Genomic DNA, 21,827 nt, shown 5'->3' with positions numbered 1-21,827 from the left:
TTGAAACAGCGCGAACTGTCATTTCCATACAAATCCGCGTTCCAATCGAGCAGGAGACCTGTCAAAACTGGAACATGACATCACTCTTGTTTACAGGCACTCTAATTAGAACCAGTTCCGGGATCTCAACACACCCGATTCTGTTTATGCACGGGGGATGCGTACCGTGCAAAAAAAGTTTTCAGTTCAAAATTTCAAAAACCGTGCAAAAAAGTAACACTTTTCTCGACGTTTCATGCAAAAATAAGGTTTTGGCGGAAAAAAATGATGGAAACTGCGCGGCCGTGTAAAAAAAATCCGTGCAAAAACAGAATCGGGTGTATTCTAAATTTGAATTTTTATGAAATATACTACATTTAGGGTGTTTCATGTAATTTGGACAGAGCGTTACGCGTATATAATTTGGCCACCTCCATTTGATTTTGCCGTAAATAGCCGTAAATGTTTTCCCGATTGCCAATTCACCGAATAACGTTTTCCTGAATAGGATTGGGCTCGAAACATGTTTGGCACTAATACATTGGTCATACCTGGGAGGGAGGCACCGATACTACACACGAAATATAGAACAATGTTTGTTTGAACTGCAAGATAACTCCAGCATGCCAACAACAATCAAGGCAGGCTTGGGGAAAATCGCTAGTTTTCATTTGTTGTGTATTTTCGATTTTTCCTAACACACATGGAAAAAGGGCCACAGTTTTCTATTTTTATTGGAAAAAGTAAAACGATGCGTTTTTCAATGCTTTATATTCAATCCGATTGAAAGGTGCTCGGCTGACATTACTGGCATTGTGTGCCTGAATTGATTTTCATTCGATTTTTGTCACTTTTGATGAAATTCGAAAATGTGTTTTAATCAGTTACGCGCTTTTTCCATGTTAGTTCAATGTTTGAGATCTGGGCTCACAGTGACAGTTCGTGACAGCCGAATCCCGGCTCACTATGACGTACAGAAAGCTTGTATTGGTTTCTCCCTCCCAGGGTCATACTATTATGGGTCACCTAGTATCGATTGTTAGTCATTCTGTTCCACATGCAATTGTCACTACTTTATATATTTAACGAGGACTTAACGCTCCAAATCGACGATATAGTTAGGGACTTGTAATTTGTTCAATAGTTCTACAGTCGCCTCTCCACGTCTCGATATCGAAGGGATCATAGAGATGGGAAGAGATCGAGACAAAGAACATTAGTTTAATGAACACTAGTAATCACTCCGTTACTAGGAAAATAATAAACGAACAAACTTCATTTCAAGTTTCCAAATTGTTTTGAATCTCTCAAATTTGGTCTAGTAACCTTAGATAATGAGAGGAATTTGGGAACGAAAAATCAACAGGAACACATCGAGATATGGAGATATCAAGATATGGAGAGAGAAATCGTATGCAGAATGAAGGGACCGAAGCAATCATCGACATAGGGAGAGATATCAAGATGTAGAACATCGAGATGTGAAGAGTCGACTGTATATAAGTACTATATATAATATATATCTTCTATATAAATAAAAATGGAATAGTGTTTGTATGTCACGAAATAGCTTACCAACGGGTCAAGGGATTTGAATGATTCTTTCTCCGTTTTGTTCGTGAAACCCGTGTTTGTGTGTATAAAAATCCCACTATATTCACCGCGAAAGTAAGAAAATCCAGAGTGAACGGAACTGTTATTTTGTATGGGTCGATCCATAGCGTTTTTTACCAGCCTACTTGATGGCAAGACGAAGTTTTCCGGGACCACTAGTAAGTATATATAGATATACGCTAGATTTGTCGAAATATATGAATCCACGTGCTAATTGATAGTAATCGGATTTACAGTCTTTTTCATTCGATAGTTGGGCTAAAATGAAAGGCACTATCTAGTTTCATAAATTTTCCAGGAGATCCGGATTTGGTCACTGTGGCCACCGGGAAGCTACTACATCTGAAAAAAGTCCGTTTGTAGACCCTTACTTTGACGACCTGTAATTTCGTCACCAAACAAGTAATCAAAATCATCCATCAACAGTTGAATAGATACCCAGGTAACCAGTAAGCATTTGAATAAGCCGTGCGGAAGACTATTGTCTGCATTTGAACTGCTTGCTGCACTATCAAAGCAGTTTGGTTGCTTTGCTGCCTCTAATCAGCAAAAGCATTGCTATTTGAAATCTCTAGGCTGTTGATAAGCATTTCAGATGCCCAGACTGTTTTAGCACAGACAAACAGACGTAACAGTTAGAATAAATTTCTTCAAATTCCATCGCCCAGTTTAAATCATCATCATCTGGTGAGCATGTTACACGAAAAGGTGTTTCGTGCAACAAGACCGGCAGATGGCGGTAGTGTGAAACGTCAAACGCGAAGAAAAACGATGCGCGCGCCTCTGGGTGTGAGATTTGTAACATAGCGAATTTGAAATAATTGTTAAATGAGTGGTCGATGGAAATTTCGTCAGTGTTACGTCTGTTTGTCTGTGGTTTTAGGCTTGAAGCAAACGAAATGCTTTCTTGTTGCTGCATGGATGCCATGTTAAAGAAGTACACACGGAGAAATATTTTTACCTAGTTTTTGAGTTTACTTTACCCAAAATTAAGTATATTGATTATAGTTTCAACCCAAAATCTTTCGGTTTTCTCTTTCTTCCACACGAATGTTGTCAAAAATAGAGAAAGCTGCATCTACCCAATGGGGGTACTTTGGCTCAATAAGCCAAATTTGGGTAAATGCAACTTTTCTTATGTTTGGGTCGAAATAACTCAATTTTGCGTTAAATCAACCCAAAATTGAGTATATTTTTCTAATGGAATTAAAGCCAAACTACCTAGTGGGGACCTTGGAAATATAGCCAAAATTGAGTTATTGGGCTGAACTACGGAATTGCGTTGAAACAACCCAAAATTGAGTTGAATTCCGTCTCCGTGCAGGTAATATGTTACTGGTTCGATAATATGTGTTGTCTCTGTCGCACCCTTTCCTCGTTTATATAGAGACTAATTTTGACACCTCCATGACAAAAAGAGATCGCAAATCGCTCTCGCACTAACGAGAAATCTCGTAAGAAACTGTCAACATTTGCGGGAAGGAAAAGGCAACAAACATGTTGCTCCTTCTCTTACACAAAGTCTAAGAAAACGTCACTATCTTTGAAGTCAAGAATAGCGTCTATCGAATAGGGAATATGATCAAAATGGAAATGCGGGAGGGGTATGGTTTGCCTGTTTTATTCACCTTCCTTCTTTTTATTAGATTACTGCATGGCTTCCACAAGATCATGATCTGGCCGGTTGTGCTCCGAATACTTTAATCGAGCGCATAATTGGCACACAGTAGAAATGAATGCGAACACTGAGGCAAAAATCTCGCATGATTTTCATAAGATCACACTAATGAACGCGTTTTTTTATTTATTTTTTTTATTATTTTTTTGTTGATTCATAAGACACTTGCGTAATTCATTCGACGAGATTGAGATTCATAAGACAAGTGTAATTTTTTCATAACAATCAATTGTCAATGTCATAAGAACGCTTATAAACCCCATTGCTCACACTGAGGCAAAAATCTCGCATGATTTTCATAAGATCACACTAATGAACGCGTTTTTTTGTTTTTTTTTTTTTATTATTTTTTTGTTGGTTCATAAGACACTTGCGTATTTCATTCGACGAGATTGAGATTCATAAAACAAGTGTAATTTTTTCATAACAATCAATTGTCAATGTCATAAGAACGCTTATAAACCCCATTGCTCACACTGAGGCAAAAATCTCGCATGATTTTCATAAGATCACACTAATGAACGCGTTTTTTTATTTTTTTTTTTTATTATTTTTTTGTTGATTCATAAGACACTTGCGTAATTCATTCGACGAGATTGAGATTCATAAGACAAGTGTAATTTTTTCATAACAATCAATTGTCAATGTCATAAGAACGCTTATAAACCCCATTGCTCACACTGAGGCAAAAATCTCGCATGATTTTCATAAGATCACACTAATGAACGCGTTTTTTTATTTTTTTTATTATTTGTTTGTTGGTTCATAAGACACTTGCGTATTTCATTCGACGAGATTGAGATTCATAAGACAAGTGTAATTTTTTCATAACAATCAATTGTCAATGTCATAAGAACGCTTATAAACCCCATTGCTCACACTGAGGCAAAAATCTCGCATGATTTTCATAAGATCACACTAATGAACGCGTTTTTTTATTTTTTTTATTATTTGTTTGTTGGTTCATAAGACACTTGCGTATTTCATTCGACGAGATTGAGATTCATAAGACAAGTGTAATTTTTTCATAACAATCAATTGTCAATGTCATAAGAACGCTTATAAACCCCATTGCTCATCATTGTGAAGAACCACGTGAGGCAAATTTTCTTGGTACAGCCATTTCACTATCAGAAATTCAATATGGCTTCCGAAATGGACGTGTTTGCTGATTTGTCGCTGGCTGACTCCGTTTCTAATGCATCAAAGGGTAAATATTTTCTATTTATCATCAATTCCGCTGTAACTAACACTTTCTTTCGATCGGATTAAGGAATTGGATCCAAAGAATAAGATTTTTGACTGAAAATTCAAAACAATTTGTTTGACGCGTAAGAAATCACAAACCCCCCTCATCCATTAATCCGCCCCTAACGTAAACCTGCACCAATTCAGGCGTTCTTCACAACTTTTCTCAATAATGTTTCGCTGCTATAATATACTTCTTCGCGTTCAAAATAGGTTAGCCAACTAGAGAAAATCGAGTTTTCATCCATTTTGTCGTATCGCAAATCGATTCTTACAGTAAAGCTTTAATCGAATTGCGATATGACAAAATGGATGAAAATTTGATTTTCCCAAGTTGGTTAACTTATTTTTCAACGCGGATTAGTATTATTCATTCATTGAAATTTATAATCTAAAGCTCAAATTACATAAGACAGTCTTATGGAACCAAGAATGGATCAGAACGTAATTCATAAGACTATCTATGGATTTTGTTATCAAGTCAATGCTGGTTCATAAGATCATCGTACGAAATTCCTTCGAGGTGTATTATGGAAACAACATCTGCCGAAAACCATACGATGGTCCTATGAATTTCAAAGATTCCATAAGCAAATCTTATGACAGTCTTACGTTTGCTTTCCTCAGTGAACAAAACGTACCTTTTAAAGGCTATAAAAGCATTGCGCAGCATAACATCCTCTGTAGCATATTCAGTAGCGTGGATAGATTACCACCAATGCCATTCTGCGAAACACCGGGTCATAGTTTCAAGTTTCAATTATAGATTCAGCTAGCAAAAAATACACATCAACAAAAAGTATCCAATACAAAAGACATGGACCGGCGCAGGAGAGAAAAGGATAACGTATTTTTATTTTGTTTTGCTCTTTCAGGAGGCGTTACACGTTAAGTCACATAAGATCACTGGTTAGTTCGGTAGAATAATTATACACTCGCAATGTATGTTATTATTCATCACATAATATATGCACGCATATCGCCTCCACTTTTGTACGTAGAAGGCCTTTTCGCGACATCCTATAAGTGAAATTTTGCACATACAAAGCCTCCAGGTGATTACGTTACACGTGCATTTTGATTGTCTGGGTGTATATGAGAAAGGCGACACGGGAGGCCGTGTTATTTTCCCTATCTTTTGTCTCACTCTAACAATTATCATCAAAACTTTGCAGAAGTAAATCTCGAGTTTTAATGAACCGATGAAGCTGAAAATTTGATCGATTGTGCACTACATGTATAGAATATAGTGATAAATTTTTCACATCGATATATGGAGTAGTATTTGAGATCTGCTTCTTCAAATGGATAGGATGATTATAATGACGTCCCGTGCGGCCTTAACATTGTGACAGCATTGCTGTTCTGTCAAACACACAAGGCTACGGTGGCGCTATCTATGCTTTTCATAGCGGCCGTTTTGGTTATTTTAATGATCCATTAGAAGTTCGGCAGTCAAAACTTCGGCGACGGCGTTCTAATATAGTGCTTCGCCGCCGCAAAAGGAATGCCTTTGTCGGCGTAGAACTTCAGTAGAATGCCGACGCCGAACTTCGGCGAACTTTTGTTGATGATGTTTCAGTTCTCTTATGAACTACGGTCTAAAGTTAATCTGAATGCACAATAATGCGTCAGCAGCAGATTCGATTGAAGCTCCGTCTTGGATTGGTCGAAAGATGTCTGGCATTCCGGTCCATCGCCATTTCGGGTCCACGGTGTACTACATTGAGAAGGTGATATATTCCGAAAACTAGCAGCTACTTGGCGACGTCATTCCTATCGACCTCGAACAAATTTTCGAAAAAAAAAATGATCTAGTGGTCTAGATGGTATGGGCCCATTCACAAATTGCATAACGTTTTTGGGGGTGTAGTAAAGAACCTGCCGTGTTAATTTTTTATGCCGTGTTCACGTCCTTCTTCAGCAGCTGATCCATTTGATGACGCAGTTCGTGTATATTGCACACGAACCTGCCGTAGAAGTTGATCGTACCAAGGAACTGCGCAATATGATACAATTTCTATCCGCTTCAAACTGGAAATATCAAACGCGGTAAGGTTTTTTTCCACAAGTAATTCAGTGTAAATAATAGTGTTTTATCATTAAAAAGCGTCCTGGTACGATTAAAACTTTCATTGTAATGACAATTACTCCACACATTCATAGTTTCGTATTGTACAGTCGTACAATATTGTACATTCGTTGCACTACGTTCAATTGAGCTATGTGTTAATTGGGCTCCCGATAATGGGCTATAGCCGCAATAGCCCACCTAAAACGAAAGCAAACGTCACTTTTTGGCATAAAATTAACTTTGTCATACCAACATTGAATTAGATAAAAATATAAGCATATAAGATTATTTGACAGCCCAAAACTAAGCCCGATTAGTTAAAATCTTGACTGTATTAGATTACGTTAATAACGTTTTAGAATACTTGAATGATTTCCTTCAAAAATGATGAAAGTCACTTTTGTTTCCCAGTTTTGAAGACAACTCAATAAAAATAAGCAAAAGCATGGGGTTTTGACAGTTTTGTGAAAAAAAAACTGGCGATTGTAACAAGGATAAAAGGGTGGCCGGATCGGCACAAAACTTGCTATGAGCCAGTGTTTCACTGTTCCAAACAAACAGAAATAAAATCTCGATAATTGATTACAATTTCGATAATACATAACAGCCATGGACTAGTGATAATATCAGACTGATTAGGAAACATAAGTCTCGTCAGAAATCCTTTCGTCTGGCTCGACATCAGCCTACTTTGCTAATTCTGTTTTTCTGCTTCTCTATCGTCTCTCCCCCTCTAGACATGGAATTGGAACCATCAGCCCAGCCAGCAGTCCACGGTGCCGGACTGCTCGACAAGGGCCTACTGGGTCTCGGAAGCAGCGACGCGGCAGCGCCTTATTTTCATAAATCATCGACTTGCGGTGCTGTGCTGTTGGCCCTACTGGCTTTGGCCGTTGCGATGGTGGCATCGCAGCAACCATTGCTGCCGCCATTAACCGGCGGCTTATCGGCATGATTTGCATTGTTTCCGTTTTCCATTCCAATAAATCACTAGGCGATCTACGCACCTAATTAAGGCTAAGAATAGCAGCAACCATACCGTTCAACAAACTCGACTTTCCGAAATAAGAAATGACCAGCACCACCATTTTCTTACACCAGCCACCGCCTCTTCGTCATCGTCGTCGGATTCCGGTCACTTCAATTTTAAACTCAACAAGAAATGCACGATGCGATATTCTTCATTATACTAAATGTGAAAATGTTCTGACTATAGCTGCACATTGTGAAGTTTTTTCCCGGGTATGATGAAGAATTATTGATTTGACACAACTACTCGCACATTCCTATATTTTAATGTATTTTCAACACGTGGACAACTTATAATAACACTTGTTAATATCTTTCGTCTACATCCATGATACGATTTGACGTTTCCTTCGACGATTTTGAAGTTAGATTTTCTTGATTTTATTAATCAAGTAGCCATATATTTTGTACCAAAGAAGTAGAAGAAGTTATGAGAAATTTAAAAAAAGAAATATGAGACTTTAATGGAAAAGAACAAAAAGCTAGCTTTGAACAACAAAATCATATGTATTGCGTAGAAAAAAAGATAAGAAATGTAAGCTTTATTTTGAAATTTATGGCAACACTTATGTAAAATATGTGAACAAAACATCTGAGAAGGACAAAGTTGGAGTGTGAACCGAACCGATGTAGAAATTGTTTCATGAGCGGTCCAATATTGGACTTTTTCCTTATTTCCTCATAGGTGATGTCAGTAGATCACAACTATTCCAATGTTTTTGTTAGATTTAAGTTAAACTAATTTAAGTCAGCACAATTCATAATTCCTCAGAAATAAAGCTACGTGAGCATTATCTTTTCAAATAGAGAACAACCAAAATTGTCATTATTTTTATCAAAACGATTCATTGAATACTATCACATAACAAACAATCACATAAATTCGGTAAGTAATCATAAGTTAAGTAAAGAAATTTTATAGCTGGGTAAGACCAACAAATGGAATCGTCAAAATAGGCGAAACTTTAACATAGGCCTTTCTTATCACACAAGAAAACATCAAACTAAGCATGCCGAGACAAATAGGCATCACGCACCAGACATCAAATTGTCCGCTTGATGATAAAAAAAAACTATAAACAGAATCTCTGTGTGTTTGTGCCCAGCAAGTTTTAAACTCACCAAAACTAAATCAACTATTTTACCGCCGATTAGTCACAAATTGATATTTTTCTGTACATAGCTAATGTGTCCAGGCCATATAAATACGATACGGTTAGCATCTATAACGATCAAAATATCACTGAATCGTGAAAACAAAATTAAATCTAGATTGAGAACATCGCCAAAACTTCACCATCAAGTTGCATAATTAACTCAATCCACCAGTAAATTAACGCAACGCCTGACAAATGTAGTGGGTATCACACTTAAATCTGATTGATTTCCATTGGTTTGTTTTGTGGGACCATATAAAAAGAAAACATAATAAACTGATGCGAAAACAGAACAGGGAGGCACCAAAGAGAGAAACAATGGCGGCTACCGCCATTTTCAGCTTCCCCCAATCACCATAGCTATAGAACCCTACAAATACGATGTTTGCCGTTGGTGAAATGATGCATGCAAAGCAAATTGATAATTGAAGAATAATTACCACTGGTTCATCAATGGACAAACATGCAAAAACAACATCAAGACGAGGCGTCGCCGCGGTCACCACAGCAGGCGTGGAAAAAAAAACATCCTATTATCATCAGGCAGCAAGCCATGCCAACACAATTAAATCAGATTTTCCATTGTGTTCTACTATGTATACTTTTGCTATCATTTTGCACTTCATATCAAGTCCATCTCGAGTGAAACGAAAACCAAAAGCACAGTTTACAATTGAAAAAAAAAGAAACATCATTAATGAAGTAATAAAATAACGAGAAGAGCATAATATTTTAAAACAAAACCCATTATCGAAAACATACGAGACATGATCCGAAATCCGGATTCAATGCTTGCTGTATGCACTCTCCTTTGTATGACAACAAAAATGAACAAATTGATTTTACTACCAATGTTCGATGCTGCCTCCCAGCCTTGGTAACAAAGGGATTACCCTTTCCTCTGAAATTCTGCATTTATTCCATATCCATTCCCGAAATCATGCACAGAAACGTCAATAATCCACGCTTTAAACCAAAAGTATAAAAGGAAAAGACAACCAATCGAAAACAGAATCAGAATGGAATTCTCAATTATTATCATTGAGATTGTTCCATTAAATCGCCCTGATATTTCGGTCAATGACTGTCAGGTGGACGGTAGCACAAGAGCAGTAAAAACAAATGGCAGCAATGCACGTGTACATATGGAAAACAATTGCTCTCATATTTTCGTCCTTGCCGAATGAACAGACGAACGGGGAGTACCTATAGTAGCAGAAATACAAACGAGGTGAAATTATGACGAAAGAGAACATGAAAAATTACCATTTATGGCTTTAGGAGAAAAATTTAACAAAAACCAAGAGATGATTATGTATTAGATATCGGTGCGGCGAAATGATTCTAAGCACCACGAAAAGGAACAGAGCAAAGAAATGCGATAGTTTAAGAAAGATATCAAAGCTATCTAAATAAGCCTATAAGTTAGTCGTAATGATGAAAGACAAGGAACACAGAAAGTATTGTAAAATATATATTAAAGAAGTGATTAATAAAAAACTGGGAAATGTGACCAAAACGGTGTTATGGTGTGTTAGTTTTTACTTTAAGAAATTATCCTATTGTGCAATCAATTCTATATAACTCAATATTGAAATGAGAATCGAGTTAGGGAGATATCTAGTAATAGAACACAAAAACAGTGCAACTGTGGTTCAAGAGATCATCGAGGTAGCCATGAAAACCTGCACGATATCGAGATATGAAGTATCAAGTTTTGGAAAGTTTACTGCAGCATAACATGTGATAAGGGCCTGACTTTCGAACGTAAACATTGAGATATTCGCTTGAGAAGGTTTTCATTCATACCCGCAAGTCTAAGATAAAAGCACTTTTAAAATTGTTTCATAATGGTATACTTCTTCTTCTTTCCTCTGGTCGAATCTATCGCCTTGACGCTTGAACTAAACCTTTCCAAAGTTCAAAATTTCCCAAAACAATTCACAAATCGTTGATTCTATAAAATCTTATACTGAGATATTTCGCAGAAAGTTCTACTCATTTTTTTTTCGAAAAGTCTTCTCAAATTTTTTATTACTCTTTTTTACGAAGTTCATTAAAAGTCGTTCAGCAATATTTACAAAATATCAAATCCCCAAATTATACAAGAATTATCTAAAAAAAATGGTTTGGAAACGTATTTTCAGAGGAAATTTGTTGAAAAACCTTAAGAATACTTTTGTTTTCTAAATAAGCATGATGGTAAAGAAATCATTCAGCAATATATGTAACTTTGAATGGTAAAGGGATTTATAAAGAAATTAAAAGAAAAATGTGCTGAATCATTGGTTGGACCTCTCAAAATATTTCTATGTAAATTATTGACAGAATCCATATCCTGGGATCAGTGTTGTGAAAAACTCAATTTCTCACAATTCACGCTTGAGATTTTTCATGCGTGAGTTGTCAATCATGCAACTCAGCAGTCAAAAAATCATGGATGAGTTGGCTCACCTTTTGAACTCATTGTCTCGTATTTCCACAGTTTACTCACACACGGCAATAATTTCTTGTAAGTCTGGTAAAATTATGTTAATCCTTTCTAACGTAAACAACAACATTCGGGTTTCACGAGTTTTTGCCGGGTTTTGGGACTGAATCATTTTTTACTGTTTGAGTTGATTGAGTTGATTTTGCAACAATATCTCAAGCGTGAGATTTGCGAAGCAGATCTCTGATGAGTTTGCTCTCACGGGAGAGCGTATTGATTGAGATTTTGAGTGTGAGTCTATCAACACTGCCTGGGATTGATTTTTTGTGCAATTCCAGGGCTGAATTCCTAGTGTGTACCTGGTAATTCTGGGGAATCCAGAAGTTTACCCTCTAATACCCAATCCCGCCTTGAAACAGGATACACTTAGGAATTTGTTTGTTTTTTTTTGTAGCTCGGAAATCAAAATGCTTTTATTATTGGCTTAAAACTTGGCTCATAACACGCGTATAAAGAAAGTTTTTATGACTTCTCAAAAGTAAAAATTATAAAAACCAAAAACTTCATAAATTCGCGAATAAAAATAAATCATTGCCAAAACCGTGTTTAGAACGATTTTATGCGACGAAAAAATATATTTAGATCAAAAATAAAAATTTGGGTATTAGAGGGTTAAGGAAGGAATTCTGCTAGATTTCAAGGATACTTTCTAAAGAAGATTCTGATAAAAGTTCTTGAGAAATTTGTCTTTTTATTTATTTTATATTAATTAAAAGGATTCTAATTATCATGTAAGCATTCACCTCTAAAGAAATGATGGAACGATTGAGTTCCCCCGTATGTACTAGACCTATTCATATTTTCAAAAATGTCTGAAAACTCCCCAGTCAACCAATACTTTGATTTTTCATTGCGAAATGAACTTCTGGCCAAAATTTCACTCAATTTAGAGTAAATTTAGTTGTGCTTCAAATCAATTATGTGTTTTTGGGCTATTTTCAAGCTTTAAAAAATCATAACTACCGAACGAAACATCAAAATCTATCGGAAATACTTCTACATAGTAGTTCATCCAATTCTACGAACTTTTGCCGAACACACTTTTATGATTGGAGCAAGTTTTAACATAGTTTGGTTGAGGTTTGTATCTCGAGGTTCTTGAAAATCTCTTTTTTCGGGAATTGTTTTCACTGAATAGCATGCCTGCATGAAAATTTCGGATTTTTAATTTCCAGACATGATGACAATGCATATCTAAAAGTCAATCCCGTTCAAAGTAACCATTTGTCTTACGAAAATAAATTGTAAAAAATAGGTAATTCTGAAGCACATTTGTAAATCCACTGTGGGTGAGCCAAGAGCACCACCGTGAGCTTCAATGAATACAAAAAATGAACACGTTAGCACTGCCTTTTCTCAGTCGATGATGATGATTGTTTTCAAATCGTTCTAAATGATCAGTGAAATGCGATCAAAACAATCATCACTCGGAAAGAAAAAGCAATGCTAACTTGTTCAATTCATTCGTTTCCGGTACATGTGTCATGCATGATTTAACTATCATCAGGTTGCGATGCGGTGCTCGATCTTTGGGCATTTATTATAACTTATTGCCTTTAGCAACATGTAATCTGTTGATGGTCAATGAATTCATAAACGTATTATGTTTGATTCCCGTTGACTAGGGCCTAAAAAAATAATACCAATGCATGTTTTATATACCATGTATATTGAGAAAACTGTAATTTTTGGGTACAGCGGAGTACAAATTTGGATCAAACAATGTTAAAACTCAATTTAATCTTATTAGCGTGTTCGACAAACTTTAACAGAATAGAATTAGCTTTCAAATAGTGGTAATAGCAAGTGGTTTTGATTTTCCACATGCTAGTTATGATGTTTCAAACCCTGAAATAAGCCCAAAAACACATTTTCAACTTGAAGCATACTGAAATCTTTATCAAATGAGCTGAAAATTTGACCAGACATTGTTCTTAGCATGAGAATTACGAATACTGCTTGACCGGTAGATTTCAAGACATTTTTTAAAATATGAACAGGTCTAGTATGTACTGCAACGCTTGACACATTTGTTCTGCCGTTTTCAGCCGCATTCTTATGTTTTCGCAAACGTGTTTTGAATTTTCGGTGAGTTTGGCCGATGTATACTGCAGGACAGCTTTTGGTAAATCCCCGACAAGTCTTCCTTCGGTACTTTGTCCTTCAAGCAACAAAGACGGTCTTTAAGAGTGTTGCTATAGTATACTCTATACTCTTGTACACTGTCTGGAAGCCATGTTGCTTAAGGTGAAACATCTCGGAACACAAATATGGCCGTCACAATGGCCGACTTGTGCCCCTACTCACGTTTCCAAAGGCACAAACTGGGAAAATAGTTGGCAAACGTTTCTGATCTTCTTATTTTAAGCTTTCTGCTAGTGCACAAAGTCAAAATAAAAAGTTCACTGTTGTTGGATGCTTGCTTTGCGTGATTTGTGCCTTTGAAGTTTCAGTGCAATCTTAGAAGTTGATTCCAAACTGTTTCACTCGCTATAAATATATTTAAAACCAAATTCTCAGATAAATACATGAAAGCGTTTTTAAAGTTATTTCTTGACGAATCCTAATTACATTTTTGGAAAAGGTTCTAGAATAAATTCTTACATTTTTTATTCCTCGTAAAATTAAAAACATATTGGTACTGTTTGACAAATTCGCGATTTTTTCTCTAATAAACACCGTGAAAATTATGTTTATCTTTATTTACATTGTTTTTTTCAACATCTTAGATAGTTTCTAAGAGCTTATGAATTAAGAAAAATTAATGCTTTATAGATTATTGAAACAAGAAACTCCTAGAAAGATTCTTCAATAGATACGTTAAAAAAGCATATGTTTTTCAAAAGTATAGTAAAGAATCTTGATAGAATAAAACTAAAATCTTGAAAGGATGTCTGTTAAAACTTCTATAAAAATTCATGGACATATTCTGAAACGGATATAAAAAAACCCTGATTATTATTCATCAAGAACTTTTGGTCGAATTTATGACAGAATTCGCAGTATTTTTAATATGAATAATTTGAATAAATAAAAAAAAAACATCTTGATAAATCATTGATACCATCCAGGCAAAAAAATCAGATGAATTTTGTTATTTGCTCCTTAATGATCTATTGGAGTTTTCATGAAAAACCCTTGGCCGTTGTAAAAGTTTTATAAGAGAATCTCTTGTAAAACTCGGTGCAAAAAAAATTGACTAGTTTGAAAGAGTTTTTTTTCATAACAATATAAAGATAATAAAGGTAATTTCCTCCAGCTTAAGGTAATAATTTTTCAAGCTTTATTTTTATAGAAATCGCTCTCTGCAAGATCTGATAAAGATTCTCAATTGAAAAGTGAATTGAAATTCAATTGAATCCAAAGGAGGATTTTGGTGTAGACTTTGGGAAGTTTCTCATTATGCAATTATTTAATTAGAATGCTGAAGAAAATCTTAGATGAACAAAGCAATGTATCGTTTTATCATTGGCTTATGGTTCTTTTTGTGTTTGTATCAGCAATAAATTTCCATGGAATTAAATTTGAACTCAAAAAGTTCTTTTAATTTCATTGTTTGAATAATACCAGGGTTCTCCGCCAGACTGTCTACTTTGGACATTTCTCTGAAATCTATGGTGAGGTTTATTTCAAGAATAAAAATATTTTGTGTTTTTTGTGAAGAATTTTTGTATGATTTTTTTATGGATTAGTTAATAAATTCTTCCAAAAATTTATCTCAGCATTCTTATGGTGATTATTTTAAGAATTTGCAGTAGAATTTCTCCGATTATTGCACAACGATTACTTCAATCAGATACCTTTTAAAGTACCGTAATTTCGGGTGAAATTGATCATTTTTCACGATTTTTCTTGTCTGTTTTCTATTATAATGACAATGCCAAACAATTGAATGCAGGAAAAACAAGTACCAAGGCGTGCCTCATTGGCTCATATACCGAACTTTTCTAACAAATGTCACTTTAGTGCAGAGAATTATCTCTAAAATAAAAAATCTGGGGAATTCATTTCGGGGTGAAATTGATCACTTGTCAATGCAATTATTGTTAGTTTTCAAAACAACTCTACAAAATAAATTTGAGCTCCCTGAATCCGAATATGCTTGCAAAATTCTTAACAATACAATATTTATAGAAATAATATATAGTTAAACTTCATGAATTACACGAAAAACGCCTAAGTGTATGCAATTTCCTAAGGAATTTCGTGATATCTAACAGAAATTTAATTATTTCAACCAAATGAGCAAATTGATACGAATTTTGCTGATGAAATCTGGTTTGGGGATGTATCTCAAGCATCCTCACAAACTTTCAGGTTTATACCATGTTCAAATCCTTGTTTAGAACTAGAAGTTAATGGATATTTGTCAATACTGCACTGTACATGATTTTTAATTTTTCATTATTTTTCATAGAAATAAGCCTTATTTAACGTAAAAAAAAAACTTCACAATAAACAATTCGACAATAGTGACGGCAAACAACGTGCACTCACTGCAGGTTACATAGATATTTGTGCCCCATTAGGATGAAATAAAATCGTGTGACACGTTGATCAATTTCACCCTACTGATCAATTTCACCCGATTATACGGTATCTAAAATATTAGAAAGATTCTTCTGGGAATTCTGTCAAAGTGTACTTGGATGAACTTTAAATAATTCCTTAGAATAGGGGCCCAGATAGCCGTAGCGGTAAACGCGCAGCTATTCAGCATGACCATGCTGAGGGTCGTGGGTTCGAATCCCGCTGGTCGAGGATCTTATCGTAAAAGGAAATTTTCTCGATTCCCAGGGCATAGAGTATCTTCGTACCTGCCACACGATATACACATGCAAAAATGGTCATTCGGCAAAGAAAGCTCTCAGTTAATAACTGTGGAAGTGCTCATAAGAGCACTAATCTGAGAAGCAAGCTTTGTCCCAGTCGGGACGTAACGCCAAAAAGAAGAAGAAGAAGGGTCCTAAAGCCCTGTCCTAATTTTAGTGCCAAACGCTTAAGTTTAGGTAAACACATGTTTACTCAATTTTGTAATGCTTTCTGTTGGTTTAAGTCCAAAAAACATTTTTTCATGTTTTTTTTTAGATTTTGTCACACCCCTTGGCTTAAATTCAAATGTTGGGTATATTTTGATTTCAGTGTCCCTTCCGAAATGTCAGATAGGGACCGTTCAAATATTACGTAACGCGACAGGGGGAGGGAGGGGGTCTTAGGGACCGTTCGAATATTACGTAACGCAACAGGGGGAGGGTGGGGGTCTTACATATTGTTACGGTCCATACAAGAATTTAAAATTTTCCATACAAAAGCTGTTACGTGGGGGAGGGAGGTTGTCTAAAATTGACAAATTTTGCGTTACGTAATATTTTAATGAACACACTTAAATTAAATTACTGGGGTCGGTAAAATTTTACTGGGTTTTGGAACTACCGAAAAAGTCAGTAAAATGAAAACTGTTGCCACGCGTAATTGAAAAGCAAATTTCACCATGTTTTATTTTTTACCGATATATGATATAAAAAGAAAGCTCTCTGCAAAATTTCAGTAAAAAATCTCTGTTTTTCGATTTCTGACATTTTTTTTAGTTTACTGACTTTTTCGGTAGTTCCAAAACCCAGTTATTTTTACCGAACAGATTGAGTGTGAACCCATTCGCTCCCAATACGACAATTCGTCCGGTGGGGTGTGCTGCTGTCGTCATGATGATGGTTGACGAGAGCAATGTCAAACTCATTCATGGTTTCAAAACATTCGAAACAAAATATTTATTTGCACCGCTTACTTCACTTATGTATGAAATTGAATGAGATCCAATGGTAGAGAATTCATTTATCTACCCAATGGTATTTTTAGGGGCAGCGGAGAATGTCCCGAAGCGTGTTTTATTCAAGCGCAAAAATCGCTCAGGCGAAAGTTCCAATGAAACTAACCTCACATATCCTGGTTTTCCAACCTCAAACTAGTGCTCCTACCAGCCGGATCTCAATTTTTATGAAAGTAGTTCAATAATACAAAAAAAAAACATATGTATGTAGAACATAGAGAATGGATATTCCTACCTTTTCAGCCTAACTATTTCACTGTGAACCGTCTTATATCAGAAAAATAAAACATTTTTCCCCACAGCGGCATGTGATGGATGCGTGAAAAATCAAATCTCTCATCATCTGACTAGTTGCGCTACCAAAGTATAGATGGCTAACAGTATGTTGCGTTTTGCGATTGGAAGCGTATAGGAACAACCCCAGTGTTAAAACTAAAACCCCTGTGGTGTTTTTGTCGACTAAGCGAACGTCAAACATGACCAGAAGTGTCAAGGTTCATTTATGGACCCAATTTGTAAATTAAAGTTTAAACATGATATAGCCGTTACACAGACAAACAGACGTCACACTTCCATCATTGTCCATCGACCACCTTTTTAACGGTCGATTAAAATATATTGTAGTTGGTCAATTCACCACTCACAGCGCTCACATCGTTTTTGTTCGCGTTTGACGTTTGCACACTATCGCCATCTGTTGGTCGATCGGCCAAACACAACGATTTTAGCATTGGGCGTACATGTTTTCTCGACTATGATTTTGATCGCGATTTGTTCTAAGTGTTACGTCTGTTTCTCTGTGGCCGTTATTTGAGCGTAAAAAATTGCTAAGCATGCTCTTTCGTATTATTGAATAAAAACAAGATTTCATTAAAAGTTTTAGGACCCAATTTATTCAACTACATTCCTGCAAATATTCTTTGAAGTACTGTCAGAAGATATTTTTAAAGATTCTTGAGTGTTTTAAGGAATGATGAATGAAAAAATAAGTCCTAAGAAATCTGATCCAAAGATATACCTAATCCGAAATTCCATGGAAATATTTTAAAGGCATTCCTCGAAGAATCAGATCTTAAGGCGAAGTAGGCCGTCATTGAAATGTGTACGTGTCGTTGATGACTGTTGCTAAATCATGTAAATTTCGAATTAAAGAAAATCAGTTGGCATTGCCCAGATGCATCTGAAAGAGTATCAGCATACTTTCTGCATATCAGCGCATATAGTGATACTTTTCCGAATGATCTATGAGGACAATAGAGGTAATAAACTCTCTCTATTATGAGGACTGAGATGTTTCACTTTGAAATTGCGAACTGCTATGTCAACAAGGCTGCCAAAACGAATGACGGGCTACTTAAGCTGTGATTACACAGTGCGTGCAATGCACGAACATTTGAGCAAATTGCACGAATGTTCGCGCGAAAGCTAAGTATGCTGTTTCGCTCAAGAAAAGTGAAGAAATTCCTTGACTGAATGGGTCAAGAAATTTCCTACAGAGAGCCCCCTTTGAAGTGACATTTCTTTTCAACTGCGTACTGCGATCAGAAAAATGTGATTTTCTTGACCATTTCTTGGAAGAAATTTTCCACGCATCGAGATAGGCGATTCCTTTTCTTGTCAGTAGCAAACCAGCCTGAACTGTGTAATATGTCCACGAACTACTAGCAAACATATTGTAGAAACATATTCGTGCATTCAATCGTATGTGTTCGTCGAACTTGCGTTGCATAGCAACCATTAAAAGTTGTGTAGTACAAAAGAAAACCAAATTATTCATTCGCCATGATCAGACTGTCAAATCAAAACATTGGTGTCGGAAAAGATTTTTTTTCAGAGATCCCTCAAAGAAGTTTTAATCGCAACCAATTTCTTTCAGACCGGCTCAGATAGGGCAACAGAAGCAATTCATCTAGGAGTTCTTCCAGGATTATTCCAAAGAATACCGCAGGAAAATCTCTACTGAGGAGGAGTTCCTGCTGGAATCGCCTTTGACTCCTTCATAGATTGCTCCGGCAATATTTTTAATGAGATACCTCCAAGAATTCCACCACCAGCTGGAACAGCGATTCCACCACAGATTCATCCATGGATTTCACAGGTCCTGAAACTCTTCCGAAGATTGATAGAAGGGTTCCTCAAGAAAAATGTTTACAAGGATTCTTGCAGAGTTGTCACAAAAGATTTCTCCAGGAATTTCTACAGTTTCTTCTAGGTTTATGGAAGATATTGCTCCAGAAATTCCACCATGAATTTCTCCAAGGATACTTGCAGGGTCTTCCCCAGGTAATACTGTTGAAGTTACTCCAGGAATAATTCCGGAGATTTCTTCAAGGATTGCTCCATCCCCATTATGAATTCCTGCAGGGATAATACAAGTAATTATTTCACAAGTTTCTTAGGAGTTTCCTTCATGAATTCTCTCAGCGAAATCGCTACAGGATCTACTCCCAGCAGTTTGTAGGTAATCCTCAAGGTTTTGAATATCCAATTTTTTTCCGAGGATTCATCCAAGAGCACGTATAAATTCCTCCAGCGATTTCCCCATAAATTCCTCCACTATTCACATCCTAAATAACCTCAAGTATTCATCCAGGGATTCCTCCAAGATTTTTTCCAGACACTCTTTTTCGGAGATGCTTTGATAAATTCCTGAAGCAATACCTGAATGGATTCCTGTAAAAGTATCTGGATGGATTTCTGGGGCAATCCCTTTCTAGAGGAACCTCAGAGAAAAAAAGGAGTAATCTCTGTAGGATTTCATGGAGGAATCCCTAGAAAAATACTTGGAGGAACATCTGGGAGAGTCTCAGATTAAATATATGAAAGAAGCACTCAAAAAAAAAATGAAATCTTTGGAAGAATATCCCGGAAGAGTTTTCTAGAATAATCCCTGAAGAAATTCCTGAAAAAAATGATTGAGAAATCTCAGGAGAAATCGTTGTGGAGATTTTCCTAGATAAATCCCTAGATGAGTCTCTAAAAAAAATTAGGGGTCTCTGTTTACCTGGGTAAATTTTTGAAAGAATCCTCACAAGATTCAGTGGAGGCATATTTGGAGGAATTCTTGGGGAATTTATTCACTGTCACTAGTCTCTATGCTGGATACATCCCTAGAGAAATCCCTGGAACAATCGTTGGAGAAATTGCCAAATTTCTGGAGAACACCTGTTAAAATCTCTAGATGAATCCCTGTAGAAAGTATTGTGGAGGAATATCCGGAGGAACCTCTGGAAATATTCCTGGATATATCATTGAAGGAATCCCTGAAGATGTCTCTAGAGAAATTCCTGGATCAATGGAAATGAGTTCTATTCTCTTGATGAAATTACTGGGATGATTCTTTACGAAATTCCTGAGATATCGCTACAGAAGAGATTTGGAGGAACTTTTGGAAAACTGAAGGAATCTGCGAATGAATCCCTGGAGACATAGTTCGAGAAATCCGTGAAGAATTTCAGTATAAATCCTTGGAGGAATTCTTGATGGTATTCCTGGAATAATTTATGAAGGAATCTTTGAAGATATTCCTGAAGTAATCTCATGACTTTCCAATGCATTTGGTTAAAAGGAGTATTTAAAGTGTTTGGTGGAATGGAATACTTGAGGAAAACCCTGATGGTATTCTGAATGATTTTGTTTAAGAATTTCAGAAAGTATTTGCGCAATAATCGGAAATAAAATTAATGGAAAAATTATGATATTTTCATTAGTCTCACTTGATAAGTATTGTTATTAATATATTTGCATTCGGACTAATACAAGATAATTTGGATTACTTATTTGAAAGAAACTATGTAATTAGGCTATTTTTATATGAGAAAATTACGCTTTAATTATCAAGGATCTTTCCTACTGGGTGTTTGTAGTTTGTAGTTGATTGATGAATTAACACTCTTTTGGTTATGAAGTAGACCTACTTCATAATCAAAAGAGAAGAGTTTTTAGAACACAAAATTTCTTGAGAGGTAATTGTTGTTAATTATACGCGGATTTATTATACGCGGCATTTTTAAAAATAATTCAAATTTTAAAGTTGTGGCTAAAATTTCTTAAAATAAAATACGGTGTTTTCGCCTTTATTCTTGTTTACGGCGGATCCAACTTTCGATCGAATTATATTCGTTCGAATCCACGGGCTCACTTGATTTTGCTAACGAAAACGGGAATGCAAACCGTTTTTCGATCGAAAGAGCATTCGAACGTTAACAAGAATAGGGGTGATTATTATTTATTAGTTATAGAAAAGCCATGTTATTTTGTAAATTAAAGCAAGCTCATGTTTTTAGGCCACAATTTTGAGCTTCTATCAAGTATCACTCCATGTCATTTTCAAGAGTAATGATTTATCTGTAAAACTATTTATAATAACAGTTTTAATCGTATCCACTACTTGAATTGTGGGTCACTGGTATTGTAGAACTGATTTATGGCGAATTGTCTTTTGATATTTGTGTAAAATATAATGATAAATTACCATCTGTTGCAGGTCACCCCGCCGTTGCAAGTCATTTGTTTGACGGTATTTCCAAAAACTATTTTAAATATTTCTTTTTAAATTGGCACAATGATTTTGATACAATGTTTCAAAATTTTCCTTCAATAACTATTCAGATTTTCTATAGAAATTTCACTAAGAATTACATTACAAGGAATTTTTCTTGTAATGTATTAGAATTTTACAAAATAAAATTCTAAAAAATAAGTTCAAATGCTTGAAGAAATCCAGAAAA

At 35.8% G+C, this 21,827-nt stretch overlaps 1 protein-coding gene across 1 annotated transcript in view; it reads left to right on the top strand.

Annotated features, from left to right (window-relative positions):
- LOC5566851 (lachesin) overlaps positions 1-10,079 on the top strand; it is a 601,395-nt gene extending 591,316 nt beyond the window's left edge. Inside the window, exon 8 of the mRNA XM_021848912.1 lies at positions 7,331-10,079. Within this exon, the coding sequence (XP_021704604.1) occupies positions 7,331-7,548 (218 nt within the window). The 3' untranslated portion in view covers positions 7,549-10,079. The remainder of the gene's footprint in view (positions 1-7,330) is intronic.
- Positions 10,080-21,827: the final 11,748 nt, after the last annotated feature.

The sequence above is a fragment of the Aedes aegypti genome, chromosome 3, assembly GCF_002204515.2.
Source record: "Aedes aegypti strain LVP_AGWG chromosome 3, AaegL5.0 Primary Assembly, whole genome shotgun sequence".
NCBI classification, from domain to species: domain Eukaryota; kingdom Metazoa; phylum Arthropoda; class Insecta; order Diptera; family Culicidae; genus Aedes; species Aedes aegypti.
Note: the sequence above shows the minus strand (reverse complement) of the source record. Positions and strands in the feature narration are given on the sequence as shown.